At 43.1% G+C, this 16,935-nt stretch overlaps 1 protein-coding gene across 1 annotated transcript in view; it reads right to left on the bottom strand.

Annotated features, from left to right (window-relative positions):
• Positions 1-2,949: 2,949 nt before the first annotated feature.
• Positions 2,950-16,935, bottom strand: part of PARD6G (par-6 family cell polarity regulator gamma) — a 152,160-nt gene continuing 138,174 nt past the window's right edge. The window contains exon 3 of the mRNA XM_040353826.1: positions 2,950-5,198. Within this exon, the coding sequence (XP_040209760.1) occupies positions 4,336-5,198 (863 nt within the window). The 3' untranslated portion in view covers positions 2,950-4,335. The remainder of the gene's footprint in view (positions 5,199-16,935) is intronic.

The raw sequence follows: 16,935 nt of genomic DNA, 5'->3' as shown, positions 1-16,935 counted from the left end.
GGCGAGTTAGTGCAGTTTTTGGTGCATTTGCTGCACATGAGGTGCCTTTAACATGCAATGACAAACATGGTGCGTATTTGCAGTGTTTTTGAAACGCATGGCAACGCACACATTTGGCTTCCCATACGTTTGGAAACACAGATATGAATGAAGCCTCATTGTTCTTGTGTAAATGCACCAATTTCACTTCCAGGCCCCATTCACGCCTAGCGTAGCGAGAGCACATATTTTTCCAGTGACACACATAGGTCAGCCCGTTGACTTTAATGGGCTGCACTACACGTGGCAAAGTGGCTCATGAGACATTTGGGTGTGGGGAGAGTAGTAGGTAGTAGGAGTTGGCCTACAGTTTGTTTGCAACTGTCCAATCCTTCTATAGGTGAGAGTGTAATCCGAAGCTTAAAGCAGCAGTCCCCCCAACCCTTTTGGCTCCAGGGACTGGTTTCATGGCAGCCAATTTTCCTAGGGCTGGGGGAGGATGGTGAGTGAGAAACATATATAGCGCAACACATACGAACTGAATCGCCTCTGGGCGCTTGGCATCCATTCCCTGGGCCCTCAGAAGAGATGGGTCTTGATCTTTCTCCTGAAGGCCATGTGGTTTACCTCCAATCGGATGCTGGTTGGTAGAGCGTTCCATAGTCTGGGTCCTTGGACCGCAAATCTTCGTTCTCCTTTGGACTTGTACATGGTGGTTGTGGTGGGTGGGTCAGGGGATGCGATATTCATGAAGTCTGTCCTCATCTCCTTTACACCACAACCCCCTTTTACAGCAGTCTCACAGTGTCCTCAGTTCCCCTTCACATCACCCCCCCTTTATATTACAGTGCCCCTTTACATTAATGTAACAGGGACTGCTCTATAAAGGGGACTGTTCTTTATAGGGGGTCTGTGATGTAAAGAGGGCAACGTGATATAAAGGGGAACTGCACTGTAAAGGGGGCACTGTAATGTACATTAATTACAGGGGGCATTACATTTACATTAAAGGGGCACTGTAATGTAAAGGGCTTTGATGTAAAGGGGCACTGCACTGTAAAGGGGGCACTGTATTGTACATTACATTTACACTAAAGGGGCACTGTGATGTAAAGGGCTGTGATGTAAAGGGGGACTGCACTGTAAAGGGAACACTGTGATATAAAGGGGACTGCACTGTAAAGGGGCACTGCAACAGTGCCCCTTTACATTACAGTGCCCCTGCAGTCTGCCCTCTCCCCTCTTTTCATCACTAACATTAATCTCTGCCTCACCTGCTAAGGACTCCTACCTTCAGGGCAGAGGCTGTTAACAGTCCGTGTGTCCTCTCCCAGCTCCTCCGCCTGCCAGCCGGCTGACATAATCATCCTATTAGCAGGGGGCGGGTGGAACTATTTATTCCAATCTGCAGCACCTCCCAACCGCTCCCCTGCTAATAGGATGACATTGGCGGTCGGGCAGAGAAGCCGAGAGAAGACACACGGGCATGGCCACGCGGCAGGAGGTGAACAGTGAGCGCGGTCTGATAGTCCTGCGCAGTCCGCGTTAAATGTTCATCTCCTGCTGTTCAGCTCGTCCAGCAACAGGCCACGAATCGGCAACGATCTGTTGCCCGGGGGTTGGGGACACCTGGCATAACTTCCTTGTATGACCCAGTGGATAAAAGCAAAACACCATTTCACCTTTTCATTTTAAAGTACCATAAGCAAACAGGTGCCAGTGTAGCCTAAGGCTTCATTTCCATGGACGTTTTTACAGCCACTTTTTTAGCCTTTTTTACAGCTTAAAAATGCCTGTCCATGTTTTTTTTTTTTTTTTTTGAGCTGGAGCTCAACAACGCAGCAGTAGCGGTTTTAGCGTTTTTGCGCGTTTTTGAGCGTTTAACGTCTGCCGTTTTTACAGCTCTAAGGCTGGAGCTTCAGAACGCACTGGTCCTTTTTTTTCTTTTGCAGCTTAAAAACAGCTCAGCCATCTACAGCTCAAAAAAGTCATGGTGGGCATGAGGCCATAGACTAACATGGAGAGCCGTTTTTAAGCTGCAAAAAAAGCTCAGAAAAGTGGCTGTAAAAACGTCCATGGAAATGAAGCCTAATAGTCACAAAGCCTCAGCCATAGTCCATGGCTTCTTTCAGGATGACCGTACATGGCTCTAAGGCTGGGTTCACACTACGGTTTTCCCGTCCGTCAGCCGCATACGATTTCAGTATTGAAAACGTACGGGCCCGGACGGGAAAACGTATAGATAGAGAATGCATTGCAAATCGTATGCACTCGGATGCATCCGGGTGCGTACGATTTGCTGGCAAAACGTTTTTTAAACGTACCCAAAACCGTGTTCAACCACGGTTTTGCGGTCGTTTTTAAAACAGTATGGCAACCGCATACGTTTTCCTTTAACATTAATGTCAATGGAAAACGCACATGTGTGCGGTTCCATACGTTCCCGTCCGTTTCAGCCGCATACGTTTTTTCATATAAATCGTATGCGGCTGACGGACGGGAAAACCGTAGTGTGAACCCAGCCTAAGACAAGCAGAAGTTTTATAACTGGCGTTGAGCTTATTGTGTTTAAAAAATAAATAAAATAAATAAATAAAAAAGTGTGTTGTGATATTCAGAGAGATAGTCATATTATTGTCTTTAGAACATAATAGAAACAAAATGTTACCCCAGCTCCACTGCCAATATGGAAGTCCACCCACTGTGATCCGGTGCTCTAGCCCCATAAATACAATACTTGAATCAAAAAGGGCTGGCAACTCTGATGCTTTATTGGTTACATGGGTACAGGCTATATGCCAACGCGTTTCAGCTAAGAAGCCTTCAAAGCTTTGATGAAGGCTTCTTAGCCGAAACGCGTCAGAAAATAGCCTGTACCCATGTAACCAATAAAGGACTTTTATTCCAGAGCATCCGAGTTGCCAGCCTCTATAGAATATAATCCATAGTCACATCAAACCAGAAATCACAGCAGTTTATTGTTCTGACTTTATTTATCATACTCCTTTAAGTACAAAAGAATAAAAAACAAGAGCTGTCAATTTGTATCATGCCAAGTCTTAAATAAAAAGAATGGAATGTGTTTTTTAGATTTTCCTAATAACTAATCAAGTCCTTAATTGTTTTTCATAGAGGTATGCCGGTTCTCTGAAGAACACTGCAGCAGGGAATACAAAATAAAAGACACTGTAGGGAAGACTTCTTGTCATTGAATTCCTAGCAGATAATTCAAACATATTCAACATCTTTCATATTAGTGGTGCTTTAAGTTTGAGGACCTCGGACACAGTTATGACCAAACAGATTAAAGGTGATAAAGCTAAATCATATCTTTTGGAGGCAATCGGATAAACCGAACACGTTCGTTTCCAACCTGTTAGTACCATATCTAAAAAGGGGCAATTGATACTTATAATTTAACTTTTCTTCTGTTCATAAAAAATATCTCTGTAAAATAACATTTATTGTATAGTACAGACAGCATTCACCAAGAATAAAAAATACCTTTGTCATTCATGTACAGTACACAGGTGATCAATCGTTTTAACAGTGATCGATTAGAATTGTTCATTGGGGGAGAGTGTTTAGGCCTTTCCAATAACTCCTTAAGGTCCCACAGTGTATTACACAAACAAGGCACTGTGAGATAACGGAAGCCCAGTTCACGGAATTTTTCACTAGTGTTCTAAGAAGAATAGATTGTTTCTGATGTAGGCAGCATGTGATTGTAAAGCCACAATATTCACAGAGACATAACAAATGGATTGTGAATGAACTTCTCTGGTTGGGTCAGATTTCACATTACTCGTCTTTTGTTTACCACCTTTGACCAGCAGGTGGTGGCGTTGAGCTAAGTTTTCATCATGCAAGTTGCACAGACTTGCTTTTTTTCTTTAAAATAGACGGCAACAGGGATTGTAAAATGACATCATTTTTAGCCTGTTGCAAGATATTTACAAGCAAATAAGTAAAAATATGTACCACAGAAATACCGGGGGGGCTTGTAGAATAACCCAGTGCCATTTTGTCCAAAGGGTGGCCTTGGGGGGAAAAAAAAAGAAAATACAAATCCATTAGGGCTTGGTATGAAGAGATGCTTTGGTAATGGAACCTGTGCAGGAAAGGGCAGCTGAGGTTTTTTTTCTTTTATTACACAGGTATAAGACAGTGTCAAAGCAAACCACTTTCCAGTAATAGAATAAAACTAAAAAATAAAGATTTCATTAGGTACCACTCAATATCTAACTCGCACGTAAGTGTTCAGGTTTGAAAGTTTTTTTTTTTCTTTAAAAAGGTCCAACATGTATCCTGCATGTTCAACACTGAACTATATGCCAATAGCAACAGGCAGTATGTTTAAAGTGTAATAACAGTGCCATCTTCCTCGATGCCTCCTTTGGGTATGACCAAGCTGTTCCTTGGGTCAGCCTTCAAGCTGCTCAGAATTTTGTGGATACTTCCATTACTCTCACGCCCAGAATGGTTAAGAGTCAAGTCTCTTTCTAACCTGTGGCTAAGGCTGGTGCCATTGATCCGTGAAAGGCTTCCCGACGGTAGGCTGTGAGATTTGGGAATGTTGCGAGGCTCAAGGCTACCTTCAATAACAATATCTGCATCATCGTCACTCTCCATTTCATCTGGGTTAAAATTCTGTAGTAGGTGAGCCGACGGCAAGCTATGGTGACTGGCCGTGCTGTCTGTAGACTGACCAGAGCTGCCAGACATCCGGCTGCTCCGGATAACATTGTTTCTTTGGTTGGCTGGCTTAACCGTAATGATTAGATTGTGGCTGTTTGCGATCATCATATCTGTGACCTGATCAAGAGTCTTCCCAGCTACCTCAATACCATTTACCTCCAGAACCTCATCGTTCACAGCCAGCAGACCAGTGCTCTCCGCCAAGCCTCCTGGTACCATTCTGGAAATGAAGATTCCTGGCACTTTCTCCAGACCATGGGGGGTCACCCGAACACTAGTTCCATCTCGGATATAAAATCCTAGAGGCTTTTCACATCCATGTCTGTATAGTCTTACTCGTCTGTGTGTTTCTGGAAGGATATCCACATCAATGATGGAGGACACTGGTCTAAAATCATGAGGCATACTGATGTTAATGTGTGGTTTCTTGTGGCGGAGGCTGTCATTTCGTAATGCCACCAGAGCATTTTTCTTCCTTCTATTCAAAGTGGCTGACCCGAATGTGTTGTAGTCTACTTCTTCTGTAAACAGACAGAAATCAAGGTTAGGATTGTTTTATATATGTAGAAAATACCTTTGTAAATACAAAAAAAATAAAGCAAGTAGACTTTTGCTATTCAGAAGCAAGGTTAATGCTGCTTTCACACTGGGGCGCGCGGGTGGCTGTAAAACATCTATCATTTTTACCGTCATTTTTGCGAAGGTATTCGGCCACTAGCGGGGCGCCTTTAACCCCTGCTAGCAGTCGAAAAAGGGTTAAAACTACCCACAAAGTGCCGCTGCAGCAGCGATTTGCCGGCGGTTCGGCCGTGCTGCCCATTCATTTCAAGGAGCGGTGGAGGAGAGGTGTACGCACCACTCCAAAGATGTGGCTTGCAGGACATTTTTTAACATCCTTCCAGCGCACCGCTCCAGTGGGAAAGCCCTTGGGCTTTCCCACTGGAGTGAATGGAGCCGCTCTTTCAGGGCACTTTGAAGACGCTATTTTTTGCATTAAAGCGTCTGCAAAGTGCCTCGGGGTGAAAGGGGTCCAACAGCAACCATAAATTACCTTTTCGCACCATCTACAAAACCATCTGTAGATGAAATCTGTATACATTCAGCACTGATCATTTCTTTCTACCCACAGGTAACTGCTGGATGTGTGGCTACATGTGGACAACGGCAGCTCCCGTCAGCCTGTCATTGCTCTGTACTGACTTCCCGTCTGCAGCTGTTTGCATATACCTGAGATTCCACAGTTGTAAACCACAAAAACATGCCGTCTCACTGTAATCACAGGTGAGAATGAACACCTAAAACATGCATTTTTTTTTATATTTGTAAATACATTTACATTATATTAAGTTAACTAAGATGACTTAAGCCATGACTTAATTTGCTAAAGCGTTATCTACGATTTTTATTTTTTTCACAAATTGCTTTTCAAGGGCCAGTTCACACCATAGAAACGCAGTGCGGATACGTTCCAGATGCTTTTCTGCATGCACTTTGAGCATTTTTTCACCCTCTTTTTTTCTTAACTTTAAATAAGGACATGTGTGTTCCAGTGCATTTTACAGTGTTCCAGTGCAGGAAAAATGCAGCATGTTCTACTTTTTTTTTCTAGAACGCACTGGAACTGCAAGCACTGGTGTCAAAGGCTAGGGCCTTTTAAAATCACTTGATATTCTCAATTAATGAAACAATGTACAGCATATATAAAATACGTTGTTTACAATTTATGGGGTGCATCAAAGTGAATACTTTAATTGCAAATTATTAGGTCAGAGCAAATATTTTTTTTTTTTCAACTTAATAACCCCCAAAAAAAAAAAAAAAAATGATGATGACATAAAAAGAGCAGAAACATGTATAAGGTATACAGCAGAAAGGAATCCACCTTTGTTAGCCAAGATTTTCTCAACCCTCCTGTCAGGTCCAGTCATGTCAGACGTACAAAGAGACCACTGTACAAGTCCACAAACTGCGTGCCATGGAACAGACATGTGAAATGATTAAGACTAATGGCAAAGCACATGGGAGGAAAAGTGCCCGAACTTTAGGAATCTTGGATTTCTGCAGGACTGGCTCCTAAAACGTCAGCTGATCTTAATCCAAGTCATATTAGCTAAATACAGTTCTATTTAAACAACAGCCTCAACAGTTTACATTGCTATATCAATACTGGCAGCAGGACTTAAACCTCTGGAATATGGTACTTATGAGAAGTCAGTAATTGGTCGCCAGCCATTGCAATCATTAAATGACCAGTCCTTTCTACAGAAAATCACAACTTTGGTTACATGCCCTTCAAAACATTAATCTGCTCAATGCGTTTCAGTCAGATTTCAGAATAGCTGCTGCCGTTTAGAGGAATGGAGAGGCTACAGATGGATTTTGGCCTCAAACATATAACTGCATAAATAGGGAAAAGGCTGGTCTTTTCTGAGAAATATACATAGCTTAGAACTCTAAGCAAACCGCTAATGCATGATCAACATACATAGGTTTACCATTTTACTTTCCAGAAGATTTGGAATTCTGGCCACATACTTGCAACACACCCCTCTGCTAGTCAGTAAGATCGTTCTGCTGCTTTTTGGTTTAGCGTTATTACTTCCTGGACAGCAAAGCTGTTTCCTAGATCATCTCCCTGCTCATCTGACAGAGAGGATGAAGCAAATTCCTTGTCCAATATAGACAGGATGGAGGTAGAGAGGTGAAGTACGAGGTCCAACAAGTTTGGCGAATGGTCCGATATCTTAACGGCAACATGGGCCAGGTGCCCACACATTGCTAACCAAAGACACGTTGAGAAGCGCCACTCAGCATGGAGTACATGTGACCGTCGGGTAAACCCGATGCGGGCAGTTGAACATAGTCAGTGTGAGAGGTAGGGTTACAGTGCAATGGAGCAACGAGTGAACATCTAGTTCTGCTACAAATTGGGAAAAATGGCGACGGAGACGCATGAAATGTTGGTGCAAGTGTAGGGGATAGAAACTGAGCAGAAAATTTGTTTACGACTGGTTCAAACTCTTTCGCAACGAGAACAAACACGACTGAGGATGAACCACATTCGGATCGGTCGTCAATAAGCAGAACCCCACACATGATCAAGCGAGTGCGACAAATGCTGGCACGAGATCGTCGACTGATCTGATTGATGGCCGAGGAATTGGGCTTTACCAAGGACACGGTGCGCACCATCGTCTGCGAAGATTTGGGTAAGAGAAAGAACTGTTCCTGGTTTGTGCCACACAAGCCGACAAACAGAAGGCAAAACTGATGGAAACCTCTGGAGATTTCATTACCATGTGTGACCAGGATTCATCCTTTCTACAATACGAACCATCGTCACAGGGGATGAGGCCTGGTACTGCCAGTTCAATCCGGTATCCAAGCAGCATCCTCCATACCCCCCTTATCTGGCGCCTGCGGATTTCTGATTCTCTACCAGAAGCGCATCATGGAAGTCGCACATTTTCCAGATGTTCTTTGATCGATTCCTAAAGAGGCCTTTGCTGAATGCCAATAGCCAACATGGGCTCATTCACATGAACGCTCAGCCTTGTACAGTGTGAGGAGCCATTTATCGTTTTGCACTAGCATGCCGATGCGTGCAGGCAGCCTATATAAGTGAACCGATACTCATCAGCTGTAGAGACTCATCCATATAGCCAAAAAGGATACACTACTGTATGGGGCTCAGAGCCTTGTGACTGTGCCCTAAAGGAAATCACATTTTAAACCTAATATTATCACACAGAATTATTATTAAGCCAACAAAGCAATGGTGTCAAAATATTTCCTGCAGAGTTAAATTATTAAGTTAGACAAATCACTTAAACATTCCCACCAACAGGAAATTTCTAATTATTTTGGCACCTCATACACGCTCCCAAAACCGAATGCTCTGCCCCAGGCCAACCAATCAGAAGTAGCGTTCATCTTCCTAATAGTTACAGTGCCTTGAAAAAGAATTCATACCCCTTGAAATTTTCCACATTTTGTCATGTTACAACTAAAAACGTAAATGTATTTTATTGGGATTTTATATGATAGACCAACACAAAGTGGCACATAATTGTGAAGTGGAAGGAAAATGATAAAAGTTTTTATAATTTTTTTTACAAATAAATATCTCAAAAGTGTGGCATGCATTTGTATTCTGCCCCCTTTACTCTGATGCCCTTAACTAAAATCTAGTGGAACCAATTGCTTTCAGAAGTTACCCTTCTGAGTCTACCTGTGTGTAACTTATTCTCAGTATAAATATAGCTGTTCTGTGAAGCCCTCAGAGAGAACGTTGGTGAACAAACAGCATAATAAGGCCCTAGGAACACACCAGATAGGTCAGAAACAAAGTTGTGAAGAAGTTTAAAGCAGGGTTAGGTTATAAATAAATATCCCAACTTCTGAACATCTCACGGAGCACTGTTCTAGCCATCATTCGAAAATGGAAAGAATATGGTACAACTGCAAACCTACCAAGACATGGCCGTCCACCTAAACTAACAAGCGGGGAAAGGAGAGCATTAATCAGAGAAGTAGCCAAGAGGCCCGATGGTGACTTTGGAGGAGCTGCAGAGATCCACAGCTCAGGTGGGAGAATCTGTCCACAGGACAACTATTAGTTGTGCACAAATCTGGTCTTTATGGAAGAGTGGCAAGAAGAAAGCCATTGTTGAAAGAAAGCCATAAGACGTCCTGTTTGCAGTTCGCGAGAAGCCATGTGGGGGACACAGCAAACATGTGGAAAAAGGTGCTCTGGTCAGAAGAGATTAAAATTTAACTTTTTGCCTAAAAGCAAAACTAAAAATGCACATCACTCTGAATACACCATCCCCACCATGAAACATGGTGGGGACAGCATCATGTTGTGGGGATGCTTTGCTTGAACAGGGAAGCTGGTCACAGCCAAATACAGGGCATTCTTAGAAGAAAACCTTGTAGAGACTTGAGACTAGGGCAGAGGTTCACCTTCCAGCAGGACAACGACCCTAAACATTCAATCAGAGCTACAATAGAATGGTTTAGAATCAAAGCATTCTCATGTGTTAGAATGGTCCAGTCAAAGTCCAGACCTAAATCCAATTGAGAATCTGTGGCAAGACTTGAAAATTGCTGTTCACAGACGCTCTCCATCCAATCTGACAGAGCTTGGGCTATTTTGCAAAAGAAGAAGAATGGACAAAAATTTCACTCTAGATGTTTAAAGCTGGTAGAGACATCCCCAAAAAGACTTGCAGCTGTAATTGCAGCGAAAGTTCGTTCTACAAAGTATTGACTCAGGGGGGCTAAATACAAAATGCACGCCACACTTTTCACATATTTATAAAACATTTTTAAAATCATTTATAATTTTCCTTCCACTTCACAATTATGTGCCACTTTGTGTTGGTCCATCACATAAAATCCCCCAAAAATACGTTTTTTGTCTGTAACATGACAAAATGTGGACACTATCAAGGGGTACGAATACTTTTTCAATGCACTGTAGCTAGACGTACACACTAACAAAATTCTGCAGAACAGCCAACAATGGGGACTAAAAAGATATGGTGAGATCACACATGGGTACAGTTGCCAGCATAGGACAAGATATGTGTTCTAGAAGAGATGCAATAGGAGCAGTGGTGGCCTGTCCATAAAGAGCGCACGGGTGTCGCCACCCCCCCCCCCTTCATGTGCCCGGCCCCCTGCTCTACATATCAGGGCACCGGACTATGTATACCAATGGGGGGGGGGGGTTTAAAAGAACCTGATTAGAGCCAAAGGCTCCAATAGGCTTCAAAAAAGGGTGGGCTCGTTTGCAGATGCCACCCAGTTGTGTGACAATGGCAAATACATTTTCGCTATTTTCACTCTAAAGTTCCTCCCCGCCAATCAGGAAGCGTGTCGTGAGACCAGTTTCCCTATTGGTTAAAGTGTCAGACGATCCTATTGGATGCCAAGAGCTTAGAAGGAACAGAAAGGAGACAAAGGCGAAGGGGGAAATGTGTCCATGCCGCGGGCCGCTTAAAGGGGGTGGAGTTGATGGGGTTGGAGTGCTTCTCTGCCACCCCCCCCCCCAAAAAAAAATAAGCAGTATATGAGTATTTGTGTTGCTTCAGTTTGTTTTCCACAAACAAAAGAAAACAATGATTTACTATCCACCAAGCACTCGCATTATGAAATAAACCAGGACTGAGGCTGAATGCAGGCTGCACTGTAAATACAGCCATGCAAAATATCATTTTTGCTGCCAGTTTTGTGCCCTTTTTTCTTGTGTAAGGCAATGTTGTGTGTCAGTTTGATAAGCGAGCACCATGAACTGGATGATAAATCCTTACAGGAGAATCAGTGTCTGTGAAATAAGTTTCTAGGTAGAGCGTACAAGATGGAATCTGAAGGTGACTAGTTTTCGGGACACAGTTAATGTCACTGGATTGACAGTTCAAAAAGCCAATGATAACTTGGGTAATCAGTGTGAAGTAATCAGGATGGGGGGATTCTACTGCTGGAAGATGGATTACCATTCAAAACCTGTTTCCTTCTGTAGAAGAAAACGTACCAAAATGCATTAGAATTGGTACACTTCTAGCTTCTGTCTCAACAATTACAAATCAGAAGCCAGTCGTATTACAGAGGACATACGCAAGTACAGGTACAACCTTAGCCTGCAGGAGAAGGGACAGAATACTACCTGTTCACCCCATTGTTCCAGGGAGGGAAGACGGCCCCTGCAGCCCAATTTTCTCTTCTGCATAATGCCACCAATTTAGCATGGATCCACTGACCATAACATGACACTATACCATGGGTCCACCGACCATAACATGACATGGCACTATACCATGGGTCCACCGACCATAACATGACATGGCACTATAACATGGATCCACTGACCATAACATCACACTATACCATGGGTCCACCGACCATAACATGACATGGCACTATAACATGGATCCACCGACCATAACATGACACTATACCATGGGTCCACCGACCATAACATGACATGGCACTATACCATGGGTCCACTGACCATAACATGACATGGCACTATACCATGGGTCCACCGACCATAACATGACATGGCACTATAACATGGATCCACTGACCATAACGTGACCTAACACTATACCATGGGTCCACCGACCATAACGTGACCTAACACTATACCATGGGTCCACCGACCATAACATGACCCTATAACATGGATCCCCTGACCATAACATTAAACTATACCATGGATCCACTGACCATGACATGACACTATACCATGGGTCCACCGACCATAACATGACATGGCACTATAACATGGATCCACTGACCATAACATGACACTATACCATGGGTCCACCGACCATAACATGACATGGCACTATAACATGGATCCACCGACCATAACATGACACTATACCATGGGTCCACCGACCATAACATGACATGGCACTATAACATGGATCCACTGACCATAACATGACACTATACCATGGGTCCACCGACCATAACATGACATGGCACTATAACATGGATCCACTGACCATAACATGACACTATACCATGGGTCCACCGACCATAACATGACATGGCACTATAACATGGATCCACCGACCATAACATGACACTATACCATGGGTCCACCGACCATAACATGACATGGCACTATAACATGGATCCACTGACCATAACATGACACTATACCATGGGTCCACCGACCATAACATGACATGGCACTATAACATGGATCCACTGACCATAACATGACACTATAACATGGGTCCACTTTCCATAACATAACATGACACGACACTAACATGGGTCCACTGACCATTAACACTATATCATGGGTCCACCGACCATAACATGACATGACACTACAACACTGGTCCACTGACTATGACATGACATGACACTATAACATGAGTACACTGACCATGACACTATAACATGAGTACACTGATCATAACATGACATGGCACTATAACATGGGTCCACTGACAATGACATGGCACTATAACATGGGTCCACCGACCAAATATAATTCCCAGATGACAAGAGTAGACATGTAATAGAGATATGTGAGGTCATAGAGGAGGTTTGTGCACAAGGCTACTTTTTATAAATGACAGTTTAGTGGTAATGGTTATGGTCAGGGTGAGCAAGGTTTTCTTTACACTTGGAGAGATCAAAACAAACTACATTTTAAATGAGGCTACTTTTATAAATGTCAGTTCAGTTGTAGCCATTACATTAAGGGTGAGTAAAATGTTTTTTTTTTTTCATCTGCAGCTTAATTCTAATGCAGAGAATGCATTAAAGTGGAACTTTAGATAGAAAATTCAGTCCTGCTCGATCACTTCAGACTGGCCCCTATTGCAGGTATAGATATGTAAAACATTAAAAATAAAAGGTCTATACTGTTTACATCCAGGAATACACTGTCTCACCCTGCTCTGCACATGTTCAGTTGCTCTCTATTTTTAGGCACTACTGAGTTTTTAGAGGCCGATCTGCTGACAGCCTTAAAGCGGAAATAAAACCCTCCTATCCTAAGGAAGCCGCTTCTGTTTGATCTGCAACTGCCATGGTGCTGCACATATGATCAGTTATGACACTAGCTATTTGATGGTTTGGTTTTGGACACAAGCAAATGTGACAGTTACATTCCTGGAATGCTAGGATCGCCAACATTTTTTGAACCTGTTAAATCGATGGGTTTATTTCCACTTTATAATTTACTGCTGTTCAGGGGCCCTGAACATCAGCAAAATGGCAGCCTTCAGCAAGTAGAAACAAGAGCAATGCTGGAGGCAATTTACAGCACACACAAATTTTGGTAGCATAATTATTAGAATGTAGAATGTTTTATTTTATTTTTTATCAAGTTGTTATGGGTAAAGTTCCACTTTAGATAACCACTTTCCGCCCAAGGATGTCATACGACGTCCTGGACTTTCAGTGGTGATATCTGAAAGTTGCCTGCAGCTACAGGCATCATTCAGATATCCATCTCTTCAGCTGGCGATTCTGTTCACCATAAGAATGATCACAGCGGCAGTTCCGCCGCTTGATCGTTCTTATAGACGGCGGGAGGGGACGTCCCCCCCCTCCCGCCGCCATCCGGTGCTTCTCCGGGCTCTCCCGTGCCATTGGAGACCTGGAGAAACGATCTGTCGGATGGGAGGCATAGAGGTGACTGGTGACCAGATGGTCACCAGTCATCTCTATGATCGTCGGAGGCCTGGGCGTGTTGTTTTGACGTCACACCCGGGTACCGGAATGTAAACAAAGCAGCAATCGCGGCTGAAAGCATGAGATCTGTGAATTTGTTTTCACAATCTCATGCTTTCCAGCCTGGAGGAGAGATGTGGGGTCTTATTGACCCCGCCTCTCTCCATAAAGAGTACCTGTCACAAACCATTCCTATTACAAGGGATGTTTACATTCCTTGTAATAGAAATAAAAGTGATCAAAAAAAAATAAGAAAAAAAAAAAAAAAAAGTGTAAAAATAAAATAGATTAAGTAAAAAAAACAAAAAACTTTTTTTTTTTTTTAAACGCCCCTATCCCCAGTAGCTCGCGCTCAGAAGCGAACACACACGCAAGTCCCGCCCACATATGTAAACGCTGCTCAAACCACACGTGAGGTATCGCCGCGTGCGTTAGAGCTCCAGCAACAATTCTAGCACTAGACTTCCTCTGTAACTCTAAACTGGTAACCCGTAAAAAAAAAAAAAAAATTAAGCAACGCCTATGGAGATTTTTAAGTACTGAAGTTTGGCGCCATTCCATGAGTGTGCGCAATTTTAAAGCGTGACATGTTAGGTATCTATTTACTCGGCGTAACTTCAACATTATACAGAAAAATTGGGCTAACTTTACGGTTTTGTTATTTTTTAATTCACGAAACCGTTTTTTCCCCCAAAAAAAGGGTGTTTGAAAAATGATTGCGCAAATACCGTGCGAGATAAAAAGTTGCAATGACCGCCATTTTATTCCCTAGGGCGTCTGCTAAAAAAAACATATATAGTGTTTGGGGGTTCCGAGTAATTTTCTAGCAAACAAATTATGATTTTTGCATGTTGGAGAGAGGTGCCAAAATAGGCCCAGTATGGAAGTGGTTAAAAAAAGTTTTCCCTTTAAAACCCCTTTAAGGGGAAACCAGCTTAGATCCTATGATTATCCAAGTACAGGACACGTTTTAGAGAGATACAAATATCACAGCTTGACATGCATAGCACATGTATGAAAAGCATATCCCGAAAAATGTACTAAGTGTCTCCAACTCTACAGTACTTTGCCATATGATTCCCAATAACACCGGCAAAAACATATAAGCCATGTCCTATACACATTTAATATGCTCTGCATGCTCTTCAATATAATAGTTATGTAAAACAGATTGTACATTGTGTATTGTTCCTATAGCAGGAACTACCACTCCCGCTGCTTACACAGCTGCTTATTCTAGGCATGGCAGCCAGATGAAATACACCACGGCTTAGCCAGATACTATTCTATAAACAGGACTTCACCGTATGCCAGGTTCCTAGAGCAGCACAAGGATTTAGGTCCAGGCTCTACCCTAAGCACATTTTATTTCTGGAAACCAGGGAACACTAATTGACAGAGAAGAGAAACACTTCAAAGGGAGAACTGCTACCATCAAGCAAGAAAACAACATCAGACAGCTTGGGAGTCAGGCCAATACAGATGTGTCATCCCTTTAAACTACAAATGGCAGGGCAGAGCCTAGATTAGACTGCGCTGCACCCCCATTGTAATAATGCAGTGTGCTCTGCTCACACTCACTGTGCCTAACAACACTTTATTAGCTACTTTCATGTTTGTTTAATGACTTTTCATTATAGGCGCAACAAAAAGCTTGAAGATCCACTGCAGGCTTATTAACCAATATCAATTCAATATAAAAACATATAAAAAATTTACAAACGAAAAACCAAAAGTAAAAATATTTCCTCAAGCAACAAAACATCTGTGCGACTTTCCTTTTTGGAAACCCAGGCTCCATTCAGATCAGAATGTCCACAAACGTGCGCTTGCGCGGAACGCAGAAAACCATGTATTTGAGAATTTGTGGTAGAAGTATGGGATTTGTGTTAGGAAGGGATTTGAGTGTGGGGTATTTGTGCCAGAGGGGTTGTGCTGGGCAGGAGAATTTGGGGAGAGGGTTAATGCTAAAGTAGGAAAAGGAGACTCTTTGCTAGAAGGGGGATTGAGGGGGTTTGAAGGGGAAAGACATTTTGCTGGAGGAATACATTTGGGGAATTTGGTGAGAGGAATCGGGTGGGGGAGGATTTGTATTGGAATGGAGAGGAGTATTGGGGGGGGGGGGGGCATTACACACACACACACACACACACACACACCTGACCCCTTCATTCTGTGCAATACACACTTCTTTCCCTTTCATTCTGTGCATTACACACTCCTTTCCCTTTCATTCTGTGCATTACACACTCCTTTCCCTTTCATTCTGTGCATTACACACTCCTTTCCCTTTCATTCTGTGCATTACACACTCCTTTCCCTTTCATTCTGTGCATTACACACTCCTTTCCCTTTCATTCTGTGCATTACACACTCCTTTCCCTTTCATTCTGTGCATTACACACTCCTTTCCCTTTCATTCTGTGCATTACACACTCCTTTCCCTTTCATTCTGTGCATTACACACTCCTTTCCCTTTCATTCTGTGCAATACACACTCCTTTCCCTTTCATTCTGTGCATTACACACTCCTTTCCCTTTCATTCTGTGCATTACACACTCCTTTCCCTTTCATTCTGTGCATTTCCCACTCCTGACCCTTGCATTACATACACCTGATCCCTGCATTCTGTGCATTACACACTCCTGATCCCTGCATTATGTGCATTACACGCTCCTGATCCCTGCATTATGTGCATTACAGACTGCTGACCCCTGCATTCTGTGCATTACACACTCCTGATCCCTGCATTATGTGCATTACACACTCCTGATCCCTGCATTATGTGCATTACAGACTGCTGACCCCTGCATTCTGTGCATTACACACTCCTGATCCCTGCATTCTGTGCATTACACACTCCTGATCCCTGCATTCTGTGCATTACACACTCCTGATCCCTGCATTCTGTGCATTACACACTCCTGATCCCTGCATTCTGTGCATTACACACTCCTGATCCCTGCATTCTGTGCATTACACACTCCTGATCCCTGCATTCTGTGCATTACACACTCCTGATCCCTGCATTCTGTGCATTACACACTCCT

The sequence above is a fragment of the Rana temporaria genome, chromosome 5, assembly GCF_905171775.1.
Source record: "Rana temporaria chromosome 5, aRanTem1.1, whole genome shotgun sequence".
NCBI classification, from domain to species: domain Eukaryota; kingdom Metazoa; phylum Chordata; class Amphibia; order Anura; family Ranidae; genus Rana; species Rana temporaria.
The sequence above is the reverse complement of the archived record's forward strand: the minus strand, read 5'-3'. Positions and strand labels throughout refer to the sequence as shown.